This window comes from Genypterus blacodes, unplaced genomic scaffold, assembly GCF_046128005.1.
Source record: "Genypterus blacodes isolate CSIRO-AG114 ecotype Tasmania unplaced genomic scaffold, CSIRO-AGI_Gbla_v1 ptg000012l_1, whole genome shotgun sequence".
In the NCBI taxonomy this organism is placed as follows: Eukaryota; Metazoa; Chordata; class Actinopteri; order Ophidiiformes; family Ophidiidae; genus Genypterus; species Genypterus blacodes.
This window is the reverse complement of record NW_027466826.1, coordinates 3,317,412-3,338,991: the sequence shown is the minus strand read 5'-3', so window position 1 is coordinate 3,338,991 and position 21,580 is coordinate 3,317,412. Positions and strand designations below refer to the sequence as shown.

General features: G+C 40.3%; 4 protein-coding genes and 1 long non-coding RNA gene across 7 annotated transcripts; 3 read left to right on the top strand and 2 right to left on the bottom strand.

Annotated features, from left to right (window-relative positions):
- The first annotated feature begins 497 nt into the window (after window positions 1-497).
- Window positions 498-3,886, top strand: dnajc12 (DnaJ (Hsp40) homolog, subfamily C, member 12). The gene is made up of 5 exons (XM_076165467.1): window positions 498-846; window positions 2,024-2,102; window positions 2,475-2,614; window positions 2,709-2,853; window positions 3,137-3,886. Exons 1-5 carry the CDS (start codon window positions 769-771, stop codon window positions 3,217-3,219), a joined length of 525 nt encoding a protein of 174 aa, XP_076021582.1. The 5' UTR covers window positions 498-768; the 3' UTR covers window positions 3,220-3,886.
- A 609-nt stretch (window positions 3,887-4,495) lies between these two features.
- cox5b2 (cytochrome c oxidase subunit 5B2) lies at window positions 4,496-5,853 on the top strand. The gene is made up of 4 exons (XM_076165479.1): window positions 4,496-4,663; window positions 5,281-5,351; window positions 5,429-5,528; window positions 5,605-5,853. Exons 1-4 carry the CDS (start codon window positions 4,567-4,569, stop codon window positions 5,715-5,717), a joined length of 381 nt encoding a protein of 126 aa, XP_076021594.1. The 5' UTR covers window positions 4,496-4,566; the 3' UTR covers window positions 5,718-5,853.
- A 383-nt stretch (window positions 5,854-6,236) lies between these two features.
- herc4 (HECT and RLD domain containing E3 ubiquitin protein ligase 4) lies at window positions 6,237-15,613 on the bottom strand. Of its 3 annotated transcripts, none has more exons than XM_076165198.1 (24): window positions 15,526-15,613; window positions 14,225-14,495; window positions 13,981-14,140; window positions 13,684-13,760; window positions 13,369-13,590; window positions 13,194-13,283; window positions 12,464-12,596; window positions 12,181-12,335; window positions 11,679-11,755; window positions 11,358-11,473; window positions 11,168-11,227; window positions 10,834-10,945; window positions 10,507-10,696; window positions 10,247-10,419; window positions 10,040-10,159; window positions 9,835-9,933; window positions 9,529-9,696; window positions 9,302-9,445; window positions 8,886-9,052; window positions 8,625-8,691; window positions 8,450-8,532; window positions 8,190-8,373; window positions 7,969-8,071; window positions 6,237-7,877 (listed from the first exon to the last, which is right to left on the bottom strand). In XM_076165198.1, exons 2-24 carry the CDS (start codon window positions 14,448-14,450, stop codon window positions 7,669-7,671), a joined length of 3,135 nt encoding a protein of 1,044 aa, XP_076021313.1. In that variant the 5' UTR covers window positions 14,451-14,495; window positions 15,526-15,613; the 3' UTR covers window positions 6,237-7,668. The 3 variants fall into 3 exon arrangements, with proteins under 3 accessions (XP_076021313.1, XP_076021322.1, XP_076021332.1); XM_076165207.1 differs by lacking the exon at window positions 15,526-15,613 and adding an exon at window positions 14,666-14,771; XM_076165217.1 differs by lacking the exons at window positions 6,237-7,877; window positions 7,969-8,071; window positions 8,190-8,373; window positions 8,450-8,532 and having other exon boundaries at window positions 8,843-9,052.
- Window positions 15,614-17,739: 2,126 nt separating this feature from the next.
- Window positions 17,740-19,267, top strand: LOC143009817 (uncharacterized). Its single transcript, XR_012964731.1, has 4 exons — window positions 17,740-17,895; window positions 18,007-18,060; window positions 18,308-18,370; window positions 18,458-19,267. It is a non-coding gene; the product is annotated as an uncharacterized LOC143009817 (long non-coding RNA).
- Window positions 19,268-19,271: 4 nt separating this feature from the next.
- LOC143009808 (androgen-dependent TFPI-regulating protein) lies at window positions 19,272-21,127 on the bottom strand. The gene is made up of 5 exons (XM_076161886.1): window positions 20,790-21,127; window positions 20,561-20,683; window positions 20,378-20,479; window positions 20,168-20,283; window positions 19,272-19,646 (listed from the first exon to the last, which is right to left on the bottom strand). The coding sequence occupies exons 1-5, from the start codon at window positions 20,940-20,942 to the stop codon at window positions 19,484-19,486; spliced, it is 657 nt and encodes a 218-aa protein (XP_076018001.1). The 5' UTR covers window positions 20,943-21,127; the 3' UTR covers window positions 19,272-19,483.
- Between the last annotated feature and the right edge of the window lie 453 nt (window positions 21,128-21,580).

The window sequence follows — 21,580 nt, the reverse complement described above, 5'->3', positions numbered from 1 at the left end:
GGAAATAGCAATTAACATCAACCAAAATGCGCATCATCAGGCCTTACGGCGGCGATTATTTGCCACTTTCTGAAAGCTTTTAACTTATTATTAAAAGTGTATTAAATAGAGCTCACGAATGCTAGCAAGGCCTACGTAAAGACAATGACATAGTATTTTGAGACATACACATTTAAATATAGCCATTGTCTTTGTGTACAAACTATGAGGGACGTGCAAGTTACTTGCAAACAATGACTATGCTGCTGCTGCCGGGCTGGAGAAGTCAAGAGTCCATGGATAGAAGCACCACTGGGTCATAAAATAAAGATGTTACAAGTGAATGTAAATAGACACACATGGCACAGGCATCGAAGTCGTACCGTGACGCATGCATCCAAGAAAAGAATTAAAGACGCAAGCCCTTGTTGTAAGCAGCATCGCCATCAGTGCTCAAAATTCCGAGCTGAACACTAGAATGCAGCATTAGTCATGTGATGACTAATAAGCACAAAAAGATAGTCACACATTCAACACAGCATGACGCTCACATGACAGTTACGGTTACTTTTTATATTAAGGTTGAATGATTGAATAGGTAGACAAAATCAGAGTTAGAACAGCCTTAGAATAAAAGTAATAAAATGTGCCGCTAAATACAGTTTATGTGTATGTGACTCACAGCAGCAGACAGAGGGCGCTCATTAGAGAGTTTAAAGTAGCCAGCTGTGTTCCGAACGACGGTAGTTGTCCAGCACCACATCTAACTCGTTCAACAACAGATTTTACATGGAGAGAATTCTGAACTGCAACCCAGAGGACCTGGAGGATTACTATGGGTTATTAGGATGTGATGAGCTCTCTACGGTAAGTTCTGGCCAAGTAGATCTGGCGTATTTTCTGTGAGTCATAACGGTAGAGCTACATGATCAAAACATTGAGGGTTCAGCAGTGGAAGAACACAAATGCGACACTCATCGACGCATGACCCGAAACCGTCATCTCTGAAATCAAAGGTCACTCGGGTTATGCAGGTTTAGGAGATAGGAGAAACCTGTTGATTCTTCACAACAAGTGAGACGAACGCAGTCGCTGCTTCTGTTGTAGGCGTACTTAGATGGTCATTAGTCAAGCAGTTTCTACCCACGTGTAGCTCTACCTTACATACTGATGTTTTGATATGAAGTAGACTAGAGCTTTGTTATACCAACCCCCCCTGATCTGACCCCAGTCTTATTCTTGGCACGTAGTTAGTTGTCAAATTAAACATATCCACGTCAGGCCATGTTTGAATGAAGTTGTTCTTACCAAACTTTTCTAGAGATTCATCAATACCAGCCAATCTCTTTCGTTTTGCGTTCGGGCTCCTTGCCGACGTTTTATGCGACATTATCCCAATGGTTTCTCATTGGAAATCCTCTCCAGCATGTTCTCAAATTCTCTCCAATTTGGTCTTGAGTGAAATTGGCATATATTTCCATTGCGTGTGTGGCGTCATTCAACGTCCAGATTATTGGTAGTTGTTGTGGTTTTGTATTCATGTCAACTATTACATCATTTGTGTTGTCATTACGGGGGCGCAAGGGTGGTTCTATTCATAAATTGGGTAATGCAAATGAAAAATGCTGCTAACTGACTAATGAGTTATAAGCACCATATATCCCTGAACCCCCGTACTAATTATTTTGGGGCCGATTGGTGCATGTTGCAACCCCAGACAAAGGAAGAGACAAATCACTCTCCTATTATAGTGGTGGGATGGGACACAGAATGATCAGTGGAATATTCAGTTCTAAGATTGGTACATATAAGGATGTCTGATGAGATTGCATGTTTTTAACAGACATATCTACCCTATTGTAACAGCTAGAATAATGCTGTGCAAACACAAAGCTATTGATAGGGTATATACAATGTTTTAATCCACTGGACAATGATTTAAATAGAATGAAATGTGTCTATTGGCTATTATTTATTGTATTATTTCCAAATTGCAAAACGTTATTGAATCATCTTTATTATTATTATTTTGTCTTTGTCACAGACTGAGCAGATTCTCAATGAATACAAAATCAAAGCCCTGGCATGTCACCCAGACAAGCACCTGGACAACCCAAGAGCAGGTACTTACACCATTGTGACATCATTGCTGTGACCATTTAAGGCATGGCTAAAAAGTCCTTGTTCATAACAGCCTTTAGAGGGGGGCTCTTATCATTGAATGTATTCATTCAATATACATTATGTCTGTATTCATTTAATAGTTATAAATTCATTTACCTAACTCTTTATTTTTTATGACTCATCTTTTTTACGACTCTGTTTTTAATGTTATTTACCACTGTGCCTCCACAGTACTTGTCTGCTCTCTCCATGTTTACTTCAAAGCAAATTATGTTAATTAAAAAAGTCCTTGACACAAAGGTACTCATTTTGTAAGGATATTATGCCTTGTTCCATCTTAGTCCACAGTGTTTTCTTTGTTGTTGATACAGTGGAAGATTTCCAAAAGCTACAGGAAGCCAAAGAGGTCTTATGCAATGAAAGCAAAAGAAAAAAATACGACCTTTGGAAAAGAAGTGCGCTCATGATGCCGTTCGGTGACTGGCAAGCCTTGAACGACTCTGTTAAAACAGTAATGTCTGACTTTACCTGATTTCAGCTTTTTTAAATACTGTCAACTCGGAATAATAACAAATCCTGATGTTATACTTGGTAACCTCTTTTAGTCAATGCACTGCGCTGTGAGAAATAAGAAGGAACCTATGTTGGAGGCTTCCAAAGTTGAAACCCCAGTCAATGCTGAAGATGAGAGCCTTCACTGTGAACAGGAAGCACCAGGAGTAACTTCAGATGAAAGTGTGCCATCATCAAGTGAGTACATTTCCCCAAATTAGTGCCCTGGAGTTTGGGAATTGCACAAAACATGCAGGGAAGTTAGAAATGCAATATAATGACTCTCTAAATAGACTTAAAACACCAAACCCTTTGAAGTAAATACTGCTAATGTTAAAAAAAAAAAGTAATACTGACTAACAATTAATTTTACTCTTAGTATATTAGAAGTATTATTAGTACACTGTCAGTTAAATGTTACACATTCTTTGAGGGAAATAATCATTACTGATGTATAACTGTGATGATCATTATTTCCTAGGTGATTACTGCCATCTGCGATTCCGTTGGGCTGCTGACTCACCATCTAGTTTACTGCGGAAGTTCAGAAACTATGAAATCTAATTGCACAGTCAAAATTGTATTACTGTACCTATTTTCCTCTAGGTACTGATTTTGTGGTGAAGCCTGTTTACTGTGGCATTATAGTTTTGTGATGGTGGCTGTAACTTCACTGAACTCTTATTATTTTTACCCTGTTCTTATCCTATCCTATCCTACTAATGCAAAATGAAGCATCGATCATGACCTATACATAACTCAAATCAAAGGTATCTGTAATGTGTCATGTGTTACATATTCTCATGTTACAGGTTCAATGGAAAATAATGTGCATTAACCTTTTGCTTTGAAGATATCTTGTGCATAATTGGTGAACAATCTGATGTGAGAAAGAGCGTGAGCGAGCTAGAGAGAGGAGGTGTTAAAGTAATTTCATTATATAATGATGATGTCATCATCTGCCAAAGACCCATGGGGTAAATTGTAAACACATCTTTAAAAAATAAAATCCCCAAACCTTTGTGTCAGGATCAGAACTTATCCCTAACCTGTTGTTAGGGATAGGCTGGCCTAAGAGTATTGCGAACTACAAGGAGAGCAGTAAGTCCAAGTCATTGGAACTGCAGTATAAGACATTGTTATAGTCTTATTAAATGTGACACAGACGCTGATGCTTGGAAACACTTCACTACTTAGATGTGAGTTTATTTAAATAAACCAATCAAACTAATTGGGCTTGGATGTCATTTTTATTCATCACCAACATAAATACTTGTTTGCATTACAAATGGTGAAAATCAGACATGAGAACTATCTGAGTGTGTTTGTCACACAACGTCCGTTGCCGGCACACTTGCCGGTGAGAATCACGGACAACACGTTTTTGCTTTTAGATTATTTTCCGGCCACCGGGACCACCGTCCGTCTATCTATATGTCATCATTACAGCCAATTTGAATAATTATAAACATTAAATAACACCTATGCTGTCAAATGTTGTTTTTGTATGTTGGCACTATATTTTCACTTTAGATAGTTTGCCATACTCAGCCATCTATGTTTTCAGTTGTTAATCACAACATAAAGCAAACACCACACAATACACAATGAATTTATAAATGAATGTTTGCTGCATGTGAGAGCACAAGTGCAATCAAACACTTTTCAATCAACAGGATGTCTTTTCTCTTTGTATGCTGATTCGTGATCTAATTGGTTGAGATATTGATAATAAAACTAGTAAACGTTCCAAATGTGCGGGATACGCCTTCCTGCCAATCTGATTGGTTGCACTAACCGGTCCCCTGCGCCGATTGGCTTATCTACCTGCCATTGAAGTTGCAACCGGGTCATTTCAGTCCAACAGACAGTCCCAGCTCAGGTCATACTCGCTACCTGTTAGATCTCAGCATGGCGAGCCGCTTTCTCCTCCGAGCCTGTACATTAAACCTGACAAGGAGCAATGTCACCGCAAGACCCTTACAGAGAGCCATGGCCACTGGGAGAGGTGAGCGTTAATGCTGCACAAACGATACAACCTTTCGGTAGCGAGGCTAACCAGCGTAATGCATGGTAAGAGGAAATGGAAATGAACAAGTTAGTTTTGTTTAGTTTGTTAGCGGCACAACAGTGTAGATTGATGGTGACGATTTTTTAATCTTTATTATCGTCACGGGATGTACAACCTTTCAGTAAACATTAGCCGCTACAGCTGCTATAACAAAACTAAGAGATAGATAAACATCTAATTTACAGGCTGTGGCGCAGTTCATTTTCATTTCCGTGTTGCCAGTGATGATTAATCCATGTTAGTTTGTACAAATCGTCATTCAGACTAAAACGTCTGAATCAAATAATCAAAGTAATCAAGGTCACTCGGCCTGTAAACCACAGTGTGGACAGACAGGCCTCTGGTAGACCCACCTACCTTGGCAGGCGTGTGTTGGTTGGGTGCCAGCATCCTGATAGGGACAGAAGTAGTTTGGTATGGGTGGTGTCAGGTGCCTACGTGCAGTTTCACAAGCATCCACATCAACATCGTGACACATCTCAAAGTCAAACCTTTGTATACAGAAGACATGAATGGTGAATATAGGTTTTTATACATTGCCATTTCATTTTCAGGAATACCAACAGATGATGAGCAGGCCACTGGATTGGAGCGACGTGCCCTGCAGGCCCTTAAAAAGGGACAGGTAGGTCACTGTGCATACAGATTGTGCATGGATGTGAGTATTTTGCTTGACCTCTTCTCCATGTTACTGCAATACAGGATCCATACAGTATGCTGAAGCCCAAGCACTATGCAGGAACCAGAGAGGATCCTAACATTGTCCCATCCATTGGTACCAAGAGGCTGGTGGGCTGCGTTTGTAAGTGATGTACCTGAGAATTGAAGTCTGACACGGACATCATTTATTATGCTGACTGTGATGTCATTCTCTGTAGGTGAGGAGGACAACACTGCGATCGTGTGGTTTTGGCTTCATGAGGGAGAGGCCCATCGCTGTCCTTCCTGTGGGACCCACTATAAGCTGGTCCACCATGAGCTGCCACATTAAAACGTTTAATGCCAAGCTCTATACATCTGTGACAATAATGGCATCCTTGTTTGCCTCCTTAATTGAAATAGATGGCAGTGTGTGCATTTCATGTAACATGTACAGTTTCCTAACATTAAAATGTAAACAAACTGGATTCTTTGTAGAGATGTTTTAGGCAAGAGGTTGTCATATTTAAGTATCAACCTAGACTCGGAATAGGTGGAACTACTTGGCAGTCATGGCATAAGGCATAACAAAAAAAGTTATTGGAGTTATTTGAGTTGAGACCAACTCAGCCATCCACCAACTACAGAGTACAAGTGCTGAGACGATGAAATGCAGTTTAGCATCTAACCAGGTATTGCTAAAGCAGTAAAGTACAGATTATACTGTATGTACACATGTATAGGAATAAATAGTAAGGTATGTTGCAGTGTAAACATTATAGGTCTGATATATATATATATATATAAAGTACAGACAGCTGTATAAATGATAATAGTACTGTAAGTGAGTTGCCATACCATACTGTGATACAGTTGCTCTCGGTGGGGCAGCAGTAGAAGTTCTTCAGAATCTGAAGAGAGATGGACTTCAGTCTCCACAGGAAGAATAGACCTTCTTGTGGGCCCACTCGGAAGTGTTGAGGGTCCAAGAGAGGTCCTCGAAAACGTGGACATCCAGAAACTGGATGTCGTCACTGGTCTTTCTGGAAACCACAATGACTTCTTTGGTCTTCTTGGGTGTTGAGTCAGGTCAGCAAACTTGATAGTGGTGTTTGAACGATGTACAGGCATGCAGTCGAAGGTGAAGAGGGAATAGAGGAGATGAATCAGCACACAGCTCTTAGGTTGAAGTTGGGTGGAGCTATGGTGGGGTTATGCTGTAAATTAATCATCCTATCTAACCTGGTGGAACAAACTCATCAGGAGAGTCTAAATTGGCAAAGACATCAGAGATGGATCATTAGTCATGAAGTGTCCTCCAAATTGATGCTAGGTACTACACTGAAATAAGCTAGTTGTATACGAAAGGATTTGTGATACAGTATTGACATTTTCCCTCTACTTTCACACATTCATTGTTCACTTCATCAACAAGTAATGTTAGATTAAATTAACTAGATGACGATCTCTAACCAATCACCATTAGCTCTGTCACAAAAGTGAGATCCCCAGATAAAATGTCAAAAGATCCACAGATACTAATTTGAAAAATAAACTTTTCCATCCCCACAGCAATTATTTCAGTAGCTAGTTTATTTGTAGTTTATGACTTACAGCCAAGAAAACCCACTCATAACCTAAAAGCAAACATTTCACTCGTTGCTGACTTCTATAGTAAAATACAATGCAATTCAAAGCTGCAGCCATGTAACAGTCCAACTGTGGAGCTGTTCATTCATTTTGTCAACAGTCAGAGAAGTCTTAACTGAACTATGATTCATTTTGAAAGTGTGGTTTGGTTTAATACTTTGCAGAACTCTTCCCAGTGGAAACAAATGTCTTACTATTCTATTGCATTGCCCTGCAAGGCTTCATAAAGGCAGCACTTATAAGGCTACGTCATTGGTTTGCATTACATTTTACAGGTGTCAGTGTTGCTGTGCCCACTCTGCACTCTGTACCATTATTTCCTTTCAGTTCTCTCAACCAAACATGAGTAAAAGTCTTTCTACAAGATATATCAAATGTGAACTCGACAATGGAACACCAAGTACTATGATGGCATGGGGAGAAAAAAAGAAAAGCTGAAATATCAAAGTCAACATGATCTAGAAAGTAAGGACATCCAGCTGTTAAGTTATTTGCAGTGTCATGTGGTTCTGGGCAGTTTCTGGCTCTCTGAACCAGTGATAGCACTCCAGTCTCAGAGCAGAGCTTTGACAGAAAAGTCTGAGGCAAAACATTTGGTAATGCGGTTGCCACCAACAGTCTGGACATTGTGTTGTAGGCGTGTACAGGAAAGATCATGCGAGATTAAAGCCTTGATTGTGATCTATAGCCTGTAGAAGCTTCTCACGGAGTGTTTGTAGACATCTGTACTTGGGCAGGTCCAGCAGGTTGAAGCAGGTGTGGGCGACAGGTAAATAGTGCTCCCCTCCACCAGTGGGCTGGATCACCAGTTTCAGGCTTTTCATGCCCAGGATTGGTATACGGTCACTTCCTGTGAGGAACACTGAGAACCAAGAGACATTTCACGGTTTCAGCTGTACATGAACATATGCGTACTGTCATCCAGCCAAAATAAGAGCTTTGATGTCACTTACAAAGAAAGAGCTTTTTCTTCTCCAAGAGGAGACCATGGAACGCCTCCCAAAAGAGCTTGATGGTGGGATGGTCAGCCCAGTACTCGCCTTTGTATTCAGTACTCTGAAAAAGGAACAACAACAATTTTTACACAATTTAGGGCATTATACTCTAGCAAGCAGTCGCCTGAAAATACTCATCATTAAGCACAAATACTGGAGAATCTAGGCTTAGTTTGGACCTTCTCAAGCTCCCTCCAGTCATAGTTGGTGTTGCCGATGACCATAGCTTGCAGTTCGTTTGGCTGAAAGAGCTCCAGAACTTTCCCACCGCACACTTTGTGGAATCCTGCGTAGAAGCACTCGAACAGTACGGCTACCGATGAGTTGAAAACGTAGTCTACATACGCATTAACAAACTCCTGCCTATGGAAGAGAAAATAAATAGTTTAAAAAATGTCAAGTCATTTCTTTGTAAACATGCTGCATGTAAAATAGTTACCTGTTTGATTTATTAACACTGATGTCTTCCCCATTTGGTATCAGATCCACAACTTCTGTGGCACCAAAGTTTTCCTCCGTGACCTGAAATTGTTGCCGTTGAAACTTTATTTAAGTACAACACAGATGTCACTACTGCTCATTTAATACAGAAAACTTATTTGACGTCATCTGACCGTGAAGTTGAGGCAGAATGTGTCCTCGAGGTCGTCCTCTGTGTAGTCCAGTAAATGCTGCAGACTCCTAGTTTTGAGAGACAGAATTGGGGGAATCTCATATTTAAGGGACACAATTTCCATGTCGTATCATTAAAACTTTACAAATAGCACACCACAAATGGCAATATGACAACATTAAAGGCAATACATATAGAAAAGTAAATGAACATTCATACACATGATCAATGGAAACCCCAGATGACTGTTCCGTGATCTGACCTTCCCACTTCTGGCATGAGCTCTTTCATGTCATCCAGCGTAGGTTTCCTCTTCAAAAGCTTCTTATAAAGAGCCACGGGGAATTGGAGCTCTACTATAGTCAGGTTGTAGATCGCCAGTCCACAAATAACCCCAATCAGGTGGAAAAGGTCAATGTCCTCAAAGGTCTGGAAGGGACATAGCTGAGTGTCAAAGTCAAGTAGATTCTTTTTGAGCCAATAAAAAATTATATAATCTGACTGGCCATAAGACAATGACAACATAACAGTAAATATAACTATAAATATGTTGAACCTGGAAAAGATACGAGTGTACTAGGTTACTATTAACTAGATATGCCAGTCACATGCACATCCTTGTACTATGACCACTTCAGTTCAGGGTGTGTTTAGGTGCACCCGAGTTGAACAACATACCTTAGTTGAAAACCAGATGAGCCTGGACTCCTCATAGTAACGGAACATCCCATATTTGGGATTCAGCAGTTCTTTCATGATCAGAAGAAAGAATTCCTTCCTCACGCCGCCTGCATCAACTGCCTCTTCGCCAACAAAGATCACCTGCCGTGAGTTTTGGCACATTAGCACAATGACGGCACACGTTTCTCTAGTTTTGTCACTTCAAATTCAATTCTTTTACAAACCTTGAGTGGTTTCTTGTAGTCCACATTCTTGGACTTCCGCAAGACTTCCATGGTGTCTCCAACTATGTTTTCCCTCCGGACGATGAGGATGAGACAGGGGTTCACAGACTCCACTGCTGGCAGGAACATGGAGCTAAAGTTCTGCCTTTGTGCCTGATCCACTGCCATCTATCAACGGGACACGTGCAAGATAAGAGATCTATCTTTAGGTTTTTTCAGATGCAATTGCTGTTATTATGAACCTAATTATATGCTCTGAAAGGAGAGGTCAACAGGAGACATATCGGGCACTTGGTAACCTCTTACCTGCATTTGTATGACAGCATCAGTCTGAAGCAGTGTGGTCTTTGCTTGAGCGTCAAACACAAATGGATACTTGCACAGAGTGACCACACCATCATGGCCCTGAATATACAAGAAGCACAGACATATAATCCATCACCACGCACAGACTTCAATGCAAATGTAATGAAAGTAACTGACATCGACTCCAATGTGCTTGTGGACTCACCAAAGGGTACAACTGCTGCTGAATCCATGTGATGTAGTCGTTTCGGATGTCTATCAGGTCGTCCAACTCGTGAATGTAGAACCTATCATACTGTATGATGTGTCCTGCTCTCTCGCTCACCTGGAACATGTTAACAATTTATATCAGTTCAAGATCGAAACAAGTGTCTGTTGCAATTGTTTTAACAAACCCTTTGATTTTCCTCACCGTGTGCAGAATCTCCAAGAGTCGGAGGGACGTGTCCAGGAAACAGGTGAATATTCTCTGTTCTGTTTGAGGAATGCCCACCTTGTGCATCTGAAGCAGGTATACCACCACCTCCTTGTACAACTCCACCAGCCGCTGAAAGACTCGCGGCTCAACTGTAGTCCACCAGTTTCCTGAAGCATATATAAAACCACAACAGAAGTTATAGTCACATTCTCAGGTGGTATGTGATGATGCTCGATGAAAACAATTCATCATACCGAGCACCCTCAGGGGCGCGTCTTTCAAGCTGACTATCGATTTGGCAAATGGGATGGCGAGGGTCACGTATGTGTTTCGGTCGTTGAAGAGCGGACACTCTGGCAGAGTGTTGTAGAGTCTCAGGGCTTCAATATCTGGAGGTGAATTACTTAGTCTGGGAATTAGGTTCTTCTCCAGACTGGCAGCAATCTGAGGGGGACACAGGAATGTACAGGAAATGCAGTGGGTCTGTTGATTATGGTGAACGAGTCGATGTCTCCAGGGGGAGCACAGCACGAAAGTACATCATGTTATACCAGACACGGACTACTTTTATGAGCACTGACCTGTTGAGCTATGTCAGGATGATCTTGTGAAATCACTCTGTGAAACAGGAGTCGGGCCATGTTCATATCCACGCCTGAACATTTACTGCTAGTGCTGTAGTGATCTGGATGGCTTTGTGAAAACACACAGATAGTTACAAAGCTGACTGGCGAAAACAAGAAAATCAGTCAAGAAGAACGTAAGACCGTCAAGAGAATGGTTTACTTCATTAGCAATGTATATTAAGCGTACTTGTTGACGTACTCTTGAATAGGAACCAATTCTTGTGGGAAAATGTTTTTGAATTGTAATTGAAACGAGCCCACAAATAAAATTCACTGAAAATGTCCTTACCTCTCAGCTAGAAAAGATCCGTTGAGGCAGCTTGCTGAGGAGAACACCAGCTCAATCTCACTAGGGGAAGAATCAAAGGAAAAGATTGCTGTGACTATTTTCTTACAACTGAATCTTTGTGAACAAGATCATGACAACAACAGAGCATAAAAAGCAACCTAAACCCATTTGTAATATGGATTATACTTACTTGGTGATTTCTAGCGGAAGTCTTCCTGATGAGTGGCTGAGCCATTTCTGTACGAGTTCAGCAGTCAAGGTGCAAATCTTTCTGTGGGGATCATGTAGCCTCACATCATCCTTCTCCTAAAAACAATTGAATAAGAATATTAGAATAAATCATCTCACTTCTACATCTAGAAAATTGTCACAGCTGACATTCTCTCATGTTAATTAGGACATAACTTAGTTAATACAGTCAAATGGCTTTGTAATTGTAAACAAATCTGCTGTACTCCAGTGAAAACAGAGAGACGAAACAGGAATAAATAATTAGTTTCTGAGTACATACACTGGGAGAACAGTAGTGAGCAAAGCTCTGGTCTCCTCCAGCATAAATCCTTGTGACACAACAGCCCTGCCCAGAGTCTGCAAGGCAATTAAACAGACTTTAGACAGACAAAGCACCTGTCATATATGTGGGTAAGCCACCAGCAAACATGCTTTACTTTTAGTGTACAACTGCAAACATGCCTGAATAATATTACATTTTTATTTCAGTGAAATCGTATTTAAATTAATGTTATAAGTTATGACTCTCTATAAATATCTATAAAAATCTCTATGTGTGAAAGGGTTGTAAGAACCCAATGAGAATGAAATCAAATCTGTGTTTTGCAGCTTCTAGTTGCTTTCTTCAGCTCATTGTTTTGGCTCTTAAGCACAACCTTCACCAACGCCTCATTAATACAACCACAAATAGCTGCTCCACATTTACCAGCTGTCACATATGCTACCTGCCAGAAGCAAATATGAATGGAGCGTTAACTCTCCATATGGAGCAAACTGCTCACCTGTATCTGCCGGCCCATTGGAGGTGACCCATGAGCCTTTGATGAGAGCAGGGCTTTTCCTGTTGCAAGTGGAGCGTGTACCAAGTTGCCCATTTCCTCCGAGTCCAAATGAGTCCATCTTCCCAGAGGAGGGCGTGAAAGCCAAAGTGTGCTGTCTTTTGATCACACACGGTTGAAAAATTGTAAATAATGTTCCATTTTTTCAATTAGAATCTTACCTGCTAAATTGATTCATTCATATTACTCCACAAACAACATGTCATAAGCAGAACGTTCATTTTACCTTCCACACGCTATTTGGGTGACAACATTTCCCATGAGCTCAAACACTTTCCTCGGGTTGATCTCGTGGTTTGTGGTGTTATGTCCCAGTTGGCCATATCCTCCTGCTCCAAATGTGAACACACCTCCCTCCTGTAAAATCAACAACACTTATTCGAATGTTTGCACAACCAAATGTGAGAAAACACCATTCCAGGCAGGGTTGGAGTTGAACGAGAACATATACTGGATGATCATGTTTTTTTAAGAAAAAGACAACATTAGAGTACTAAACAATAGTTCTCAAACGAAGCGCCCTCTGGTGGTGAGCTAAAACAATAGAAATCTATGGAAATTCTGTTTGAAAAGGGATTTAATTGAAAAGAAATGTAATAAAAGATTAAGACATATTCTGTTTTAAAGCCCAACCCAACCATTTGCACCCTTTGTGCTACAGATAGGCATCAGACACATTTAATATGGCTTGTTGGTGAGGCGGTTGTTTTGAGAACGACTCATCTAGACAACGTTTATATTACATTTAAAGTGAAGATGGGAGTTGACATTTAAATAACTACTCGAACTGCTGTTAACATCTTTAAGGTTAACTTCCCTCTACATCATGCACCACTGCCTGCACAAAGGAGAATCCTCATCTACATTTCTGGTGTGTTCACTACCACAGACGCCTCACAACACCAGGACTTTCACACATGACAGCAAGGTTCCATCAGTGAGGACATAACTTAACTTAGTCAGTGCTGCAGTGTGATCCTCTCCACAGGAGACATAAATCACTCGCTGTGACCTGAGGGACTTCAGCAGGGTTGGAAAAGATCGATCTGAAAAAAAGACCTCCGGGAAATTAGTGTTATATATTTGAGGAAGCTTCAGGTTTTGACAGTCCGTTATTATTATTGTTCTCACCATTGTTGTCATTGAGACCCAGCTGACCAAACTTGTTGCGCCCCCAACCAAACACTGCTCCTGAGAGTGTGAGGGCAAAGCTGTGAGCGCCACCTGCTGATATCTGGGTAAAAGGAATACCCAGGAGAGACTGGACCACTTGAGGTGTAGGAATGCCTTGACCATTCACTCCCAGCCCAAGCTGTCCAAAACGATTCTGGCCCCAGGAGTACAAATGGCCCCCTAGACAAAAAAACAGTTATCACTTAGCGGCTTGGCGTAGAGAACGATAATCATTATGTAGTTACGCTGCAAACTGTGCAGTTCCATTCTCACCTTTTGAAAGTGCGTGGGAATGCCGGTACCCACAGGCTACCTGAGCAATTTGTACTTCGGACAAACTCTTGATGTTTCTGCCATTTTTACAGGGGGAAATGTGTTACAAGGCGTTTGTGGCATGAGATGAGTCCAACTTAGAACCAGTCCCAGTTTAGTTATGCAGAAATACATTCACATGAACACACACTAGCACACTTACTAGTCAAATTACTGTATGTATTTCCATAAGAGGATGAGCAAATAATCTACACTGAGCAAACCTTAAACTCAAATGTTTCATGTAAATCAGATTACCTAGGCACACGGACACATTCTTCAAAGTTATTCAGGCCCAATTGCCCATCAGAGCCCTGACCCCATGAGAAAACCAGCCCTTTGTCATTCAGGGCAAGTGTGTGAGCCTCTCCACAGGACAGAGCCACTATGATCTGTGCATCCAGGGCAACAACCTGTTCTAATAGTGGGGGAAAACAGAAAAACATGTTTATGTGATGAATGTTTTTTTTCTCAGGTTATTATAATAGAAAAAGTCACTAACCTGGCTTCTTTCGCGACCTTTCATGTCCCAGCTGTCCTAGGTCATTGCACCCACAGGTGTATACTGTCCCATCTTGAAGTAGGAAAGCCGTGTGCCTGCGGCCACACCCCACATCACACATTTGCTTCCCGTGGAAGAATTCACATTTCCGAGGCTCCACCACTATCTCCTCGTCAATGCCACCCAAGCCCAACTGTCCGTAGGAAGCATTGCCCCAACACAGCATGTTAGATCTCCTTTTTGGCTATACAAGCCAACAGGATCCCCGTTTCTGTGACCACGACAAAAACACCGTGGTTAATTACACGTTACATAGCAAAATCTCATTTCCACACTTAGGGTTGCATGACACACTTAATCTGATATCGCCAAGTCAGTGAGCGAACGCATCAAAATAGGGAAGCATACGCGTGTAACTCGTTCATAGAATTGAACACTCACTATATGCATGCTGCACAATGAGCTGGTGGCCCAGCAGGCAACATGTAAACAGATTACTAGCCAAGTGGCTACGCTACCCTATACGGTAACATAAGCGGCTAAGTATCCAGAATCATCTCATTGCACTTCCGTTTTTGACATGTGGCTTTCAAAATAAAAATGTGGGAGTTTTAAAAATATTTATGTATTGAGCATATAAACTGTAAACAGTATGTACACTAAAGGAGAGTTAGGACGAAGGAATGTTGTTATAATAATAGAATAATTTGTATTACTACGGTTTTTTGTAGAAACGCCTGTCCTATTCTAAAAACGCCCAGAACGGAAGTTGTATTATTTTACCATCTTGATAACCACACAAAATAGTAGCTATTACAGCCAATCAGACCACTCTGATGCAACTTGACCAAGTTACTTGTACTTCATTTCACAGAGCATTAATTTGCATAATGCACATTTTGATTGCTTTGACCTAACAATCTAACACAGACTTTAATCTATTAAAACTGCTAGCCAGGATATTGCTATGACAATGCTGAACGTACTGGTGCATTGTCAGCACAGGTTTATCTCTGACGATATTGTTGCTGAAGTACAATTAGCACGCACATATTGGTCAAGAACTATCAGTTTACATCACGCTTTAAAAACTCATTTTATTCTCATACCTGTTGCAAAAGTAGCCCAACAGGGTTAAGTTATAGTGCCGCTTTTGCTAATACTAGCTGACTTAAAGCAAACAGCAAATCTTGCAGAACACACGAGGACCGATACTGTTAGCTACAACAATGTTTGGCTCTAGCTCAGTAAAAACGCACATCAAAGTAAATATTCACACTTAAATGACAACAATCAAATACCAGTTATAGCACCAAAACCTTCAGTGCAGTCCATCCACCCCAATTTGGGATTTCTGTCAATAGCAACTGCTGTACGTAAGAAATAATAATCAAGATGGCATCAACGAACTGTACACTTCCGGGTTGGACCCGTTTTAATTTGTCTTAAAAATAAATTTCACAATGGCAATGGTAAGAGAACAAAAAATATTCACCGGGTCAGTCATGCGAGACGTTTAGGTTTTGAGAATATTGTTATTATTTTACGTCACACTTCACCAAATGCTATATTTGATTTAAAAAGAAATACATTTTAAAATGTAGTGACCTTTACTTTGAAGCTACATTTTTTACACCGGTAGCTGTACAGATTCTAAATACTGTGACTTGATGGGTGTCAGGCAATGTCTGGAAACATCCAAAATGATCTAGATGGGCCCCAGGCGTCAACTCTGCGCCCCTAAACCCGCGCACGCACGCGCGCACGCACGCACACAAACTTAGAGAATACCGTATATGGTTTATGTACGTGTGCGTTCAGGGACATTGTATTCCAATACCCTGTACTTTTACACAAGTTTACCTGTATGTGTTTTAATTTCAATATTATTTGTTTTAATTTCATGCACACATCAGTTACTCTCTGATGTGTGCATGTGAAAGCTGATCATTATTTGGTCAAAATCAGTCAAATAATTGGCACATTTTCTTTCTAGGGTTACTGGAAGTAGTGTCGTTGTGAATTTTGAAAATGTAATTACCTGGTTAACAACACTATCCACCTGAAAGAGTAGTTTCTACCTCGGCCATATGTATATGATAATTAACATATTTTGCTAAACTTCACGTATGTTCTAGAACTTATCCCTGACAACCTTGTCTATCTTTTTCAAACAACAGATAAGATAATAATGTCAATGTCTTTCTACCACCATCTAGTGGAATCAAAGGGAAACATTTATTTATGACTCGCTTTCTCATTTTATATCGCAGGACAGTGTGTAGGAAAGGGGAGAAGGAAGAGAAGGAAAAAGGAAGAAACTAAGGTGATGTCATAAGTGAAGGGACTTAAGGGTAGAGGGAGCCAAACAAATAAATTTAGGAGCAGAGTGAAGGAGAACTAAGGCTATAAGAAGAAAGAAGTGAGTGTGATGCAGCTGGAAATCTAGTTATATTTGTTTAACTTTAAAGGAATGTAAGAAAAGTTATTTCAGAGAAATAAAAGAGTTAACATGAGTATGGGGGTTTCTCTTGGACGGTGTGCTCATCCCTGGATCGGGTTTGGGTAAATTATATGATAAATTGTATTTTTTGTTATCATTGTACTCTGCTTGGCTACAGCAGAAGAACTGTCTTTTATCCCTGGATTGTATTTCTACATACCTGAAAGTCATCCTGTACTCCCTTGGCTTCACAACCAGGCTCAAATCCTCACCTGAATCTAGAGCTGCTCCCCTTAAAGCTCCTCAGACCTGGATGACCCTGCCACCTGCTCCATTAGCCCCTTCACCAAAGAGCCATCATGACCATACACACCTCTCTCCCACTTTCCTCACACCCATTATGTAGTAATTCATATTTGAAGGTTATTATGAAGTTATGCGTTTGTGATTGTATTGTTCATTCATTAAAATTTACGATCCTTATGTCATTTTTCTTCAGTGCTCCTTTTGAACTATTTTGTAAGATGGTCTTTGGCCAGCCAGTAAATATTAAAGTAAGATTTCTAAACAAATGGGATTAGAGTTATTACTCACCTTTATGGTGTCAAACTTTATGATTCAATCAATTATTAAACCTATATACCAATGCGACAATAAAATAATAATAAAATGAATCATATATAGCACTAAAGGACTACTCACATAGTCAACTAACTGAAATTCATTGGTAAGATCATGATGTCATCCAGCCTGGATGTAGTGTAACCCACGTAAATAGGAAACTTTACACTACATGTGACATCAGCAGTGCCTCATAAAGCACTTGTGACAATCTGTTTTGTATTGACACTTAGTGAATCACAGTCTGCGGCGTTCGAATGACATCAAACTGCAGATCATAAACGTGACTAAATCATTGTGTTAATTAAGATACACAGCAACAGCAGTGAGTTGCGTTGTTTGAATGGAAACACACCCGTTCAATTTTAGCGTCCAGTCCATTTTTAAACCTTAAATTGCACAACACCTTTGTCACAATTGCGTCTTACAGGTATAAAAATATGCCCTTCCCTGAAAATGTAGCGTATCCTGTATAACTGGCTCTGCATGGGTGTTTTTGTCTTGTGTCTTATCTGTAGCCTGTTGTCTCATAGTAGGAGACTTGATTTCACAGACATTAACAGGCAGCAAAGAACCAAGAGAAACAGAGATGTTGTTCTTGCTGGGAGTAAGTAGAAGATTCTTTATTTGTATAGTTTCTAGCTAATGAACATATTCATCTGTACAGACCTGTGAACTGCTGATCTGGATCTAATTTATTCTCTTTTTTTAACCTTAGACTGTCTCTGGCCTTCTTTTGATCATAATGTGCTTTTCCAAAGGACTTAATCAGGTGAGTCAAGTTATACATATTTCTTCAGGATTGTATCATTTGTTGTATTCATGAATATACTCTACTTCCTTGTCTATAATTACAAGACACCAGCACTTAACTCATGAAATGTACTGTGTATCAGATTCTAGCCATGTGAAGTCAACATGAACACAACAGCAACAAACGATGACCTTACAAGTATAATTTCTAGACGTAAACAGCATGAGTGTGAATGAAACTTTGTATTCTTCTGAAATTATCACAGGTTGTACAAGGAAATAATCTGAAAAAACCTCCACTTCCTGAATTGTTTGCCAACAAAAAAAAGGTAAGTTGCAATATTAAGCTATATATGTATATAAATGTAATAATAATAACTTAGGTGAAATATTTGACATACAGCATATCTCTTCAGCAGAAAGACCTGAGTGAGGAGGATGTGCAGTTACTGGCCAGAATCCTTTCAGTTGGTTTGGTGGACGCAGATCCAAACTATCTTCACCATCTGAAGGGCTACAGGGACTTACACAGCCGATGAAATCTGTCAGAAATCTGTCAGAAATCGGTCATAAATGGCCAAAACTCAACTCTCGCCTGGAAAGGCTGATGGATTTGTGAAGGCATCGAGCCGGGGATGGACTGTAAAGCTTTGTAGTCTTGGATTAGTGCAAACCAAGTTATTCCCGCAAAACTTCAAATGCTCCATGATCGGTGGAAGAATTTGCACTTCACTGAGCCCTACAGGTCAAACGTGGCAGTGGTAATGAATTAAAAATAACTTGCTTGCTTGCTATAGTAGATGACGTAGGTGCTGACAAAGACGCATGTGACAATGTGCAGCAGCTTCCTGATGTCTTACTTTGGTTGCCTTGTTCTGTAATCTATCTGTTCCACTTCAAGAGATTTGAAATGATTGGACATGTGGCTAAAGGCCTCAGTTGTACAAACTTCAATTTCTTCTTTGAATACATAAAAAGAAAACGGTTAGGATTCACTACATTGTTGTAGAGAGGGATTTCCTTTTTTACACTTTGGTCTTTTCATGTAACAGTGTAATTCATGTTGTAAATGTAACAGACAGAGGTACATGCAGAGAAAGAACATAATCTTCTTTATCCAGTTTTAAAGTCGATGAAAATTGAGGCATGCGGCTGTTTACTGTTTGGCAGAGAGAGTGAGAGTCAATTTGTTTTTGCCATCTTTTTGTTCATGTCCTTACCTGCAAGAGAGAGAGAGAGAGAGAGAGAGAGAGAGAGAGAGAGAGAGAGAGAGAGAGAGAGAGAGAGAGAGAGAGAGAGAGAGAGAGAGAGAGAGAGAGAGAGACAGAGAGAGAGAGAGACAGAGAGAGAGAGAGAGAGAGTGAGAGAGAGAGAGAGAGAGAGAGGGGGAGGGAGAGAGATTAGGGGTGAGGCAGCTTGTTGCCTTGTTTTGTTATAAGGTGCTATCTCTTACCCCAGGCGTAGCTGTTTAATCTGTTCCCTAGCAGGTAGAATAATGTCACCACAGACATGTTGAAAAAGAAGAAGCCCACCAGGCCAGCAGTGCTGAAGAGGCCCAGAATGGGATACACCCAAATCCCAACGGACAAGTACACCCATATAATCCTGCAAAACATGTTTAGGAAAGAAGAGGAAGGAGAAAACTCTTGGTATCATTCCATCGATCAGATCATTTTGTCATCTCTCATCTGAAAGACTAGTATGTCTTGTGCAAATTGTCATTGGCACAGAGTCGTGACCCATAGACGACACTAATTTGACTGACATTAATAACGGCAGAATTATAAAACATTTCCACTCTGCACGTTCAGGGGGTTTGTGCTATCAGAAATAGGATCTTTCTGGCAGGTAATGTGGCACCATCTGAGCCAGAAGTCTGTTTTATCCTCAGGTTTTACCCTCGAGCTGTTTGCATTTTGAACACACATTAACTGCTGCACTGGATCAGTCTGAGCCTGTTTCAGCAGGAGAATCACACAGAAATGTAGAAACTTTTATGTCTCAAAGCAACAGTCTTCAGATAATACAATGTCATGTTTTTTAAAATGCTGAGTTGATTGTAAGTAAAACTGACAACAGTGAAATACAGAATTGTTTTGTTATCATCATTTGTCCTGTCCACTTACCAACTTAAGTAACTCAAGCCCACAACTCCTAATGCTGTCAGTGCATGTTTGGTCTTTGGGTAGACGTGTGGTTGCACCAGTATTTCTCCAAGTAAAACAGGAAGGACAAGGGAATGCTAAGAAAACATGCAAGGAATAATTAAGTTGATTTATAATGTCTTACAATCTGTGTTTTACTTAAATTGTAGTGTGAAATGCACGTTTACAGACCATAGCATGATTTATCCAAGGGGGAAAGAAAGCATCAATAGTTGCCGGGTAGACTAACTCCCTGTCATAGGCAAAGATCATCCAGAAAAGCAGAACCACAAACTAAAAAAGAAGAAGCATAGAATTTAAAGACACATTGATATTTTATGTGAAGTATATGGAAGATTGAAAACAATGTCTCACCATGCCCACAGGGAAGACAAAGACAGAGAAGAGAAGATCTTTGCATCTGTTCAGGATGTTGGATTGTTTGCCACTTTGAAGATCAATCACCAAAGCCAGTCCAAAGAATGTCACTTGCAATAGCTGAAACATTACAAGCAGCATTAATTCTTCACCTAAATCCTCCCCTTCATATGTACCATTGTAACAACACACCTCCATAAAAGGTCACACTGTGAAATGCACTCACCAGATTCAAGAAGGTTAGGTACTTCCATGGTCCTCCGTAAGGAAATATTCCTGGTGGTAACTTCTCTCCTTGCTTGGCAGCCAGATTCAGTAGAACTAAAGAATACCAGCTGAATACTGTGATGTGGTACATTCTCCTCTGAGTTTCAGTCATTCTGGTGTAATTCTGTATCTACTGTGATAAATACAGTTAACAAACAACACTGATAGAAAAACATCAAGTTTTGCCTTAACAGGTAGAGTTACAGTTAGCGTTGAGGTCAGCCAAAGCAAAGCTCTTTAAAGAAATATGTGATTCAGTAAGCTTATGGTGACATTTGGAAGCTGCAGAAAGAAAAGCGACATTCCAAAACAAGAGGCCCTCTGTTCTACAAGAAGCATTGGATTCCTTCTTTCGTAACACTGCACACTCTAACATGTGACTGCATGAGTGGCAAGTTCACCATAGTGATCTTAATCGGTTTCACAACTTTTTGTAAGGTTGAACAAAGCAGCAAAGATAATAATCAGACCTGCAAGAACATGGGGATCACAAACTTCAGTGTTTGGTAGCTGACCTTGATATCTGACCTCCTTCTTGATATTTCTGCACTAGGTCAATGTCTCAGCTACAAAGACATTCCTTATGAGGACAAAGATAACAAAATTAATGTAATTTAATTTAATATGGGCAGCACATCAGGGAATTGGAAATTAGAAAGAAAGAATCGTACTTTAATGATCCCCAAGAGGAAATAAGTTTTCCTCACTCGGTTGTTATTTTCTACATACATCACTTGTACACGGGTTAGG

What these genes read in the sequence shown, in the direction of transcription:
- herc4 (XM_076165198.1), bottom strand. Translation starts at nt 14,450, where the DNA reads ATGCTGTGTTGGGGCAATGCTTCCTACGGACAGTTGGGCTTGGGTGGC. An exon ending in CGCGCCCCTGAGGGTGCTCG is followed by an intron (nt 10,420 to 10,506) that starts GTATGATGAATT and finishes TATATGCTTCAG; the next exon opens with GAAACTGGTGGACTACAGTT. An exon ending in TCTTGGAGATTCTGCACACG is followed by an intron (nt 10,160 to 10,246) that starts GTGAGGAAAATC and finishes AACATGTTCCAG; the next exon opens with GTGAGCGAGAGAGCAGGACA.
- cox5b2 (XM_076165479.1), top strand. Translation starts at nt 4,567, where the DNA reads ATGGCGAGCCGCTTTCTCCTCCGAGCCTGTACATTAAACCTGACAAGG. An exon ending in AGCCATGGCCACTGGGAGAG is followed by an intron (nt 4,664 to 5,280) that starts GTGAGCGTTAAT and finishes TTTCATTTTCAG; the next exon opens with GAATACCAACAGATGATGAG. An exon ending in GAGGCTGGTGGGCTGCGTTT is followed by an intron (nt 5,529 to 5,604) that starts GTAAGTGATGTA and finishes CATTCTCTGTAG; the next exon opens with GTGAGGAGGACAACACTGCG.
- LOC143009808 (XM_076161886.1), bottom strand. Translation starts at nt 20,942, where the DNA reads ATGACTGAAACTCAGAGGAGAATGTACCACATCACAGTATTCAGCTGG. An exon ending in ACCTAACCTTCTTGAATCTG is followed by an intron (nt 20,684 to 20,789) that starts GTGAGTGCATTT and finishes GTAATGTTTCAG; the next exon opens with CTATTGCAAGTGACATTCTT. An exon ending in GGCTTGAGTTACTTAAGTTG is followed by an intron (nt 19,647 to 20,167) that starts GTAAGTGGACAG and finishes CATGTTTTGCAG; the next exon opens with GATTATATGGGTGTACTTGT.
- dnajc12 (XM_076165467.1), top strand. Translation starts at nt 769, where the DNA reads ATGGAGAGAATTCTGAACTGCAACCCAGAGGACCTGGAGGATTACTAT. An exon ending in GATGTGATGAGCTCTCTACG is followed by an intron (nt 847 to 2,023) that starts GTAAGTTCTGGC and finishes TCTTTGTCACAG; the next exon opens with ACTGAGCAGATTCTCAATGA. An exon ending in TGAACGACTCTGTTAAAACA is followed by an intron (nt 2,615 to 2,708) that starts GTAATGTCTGAC and finishes AACCTCTTTTAG; the next exon opens with TCAATGCACTGCGCTGTGAG.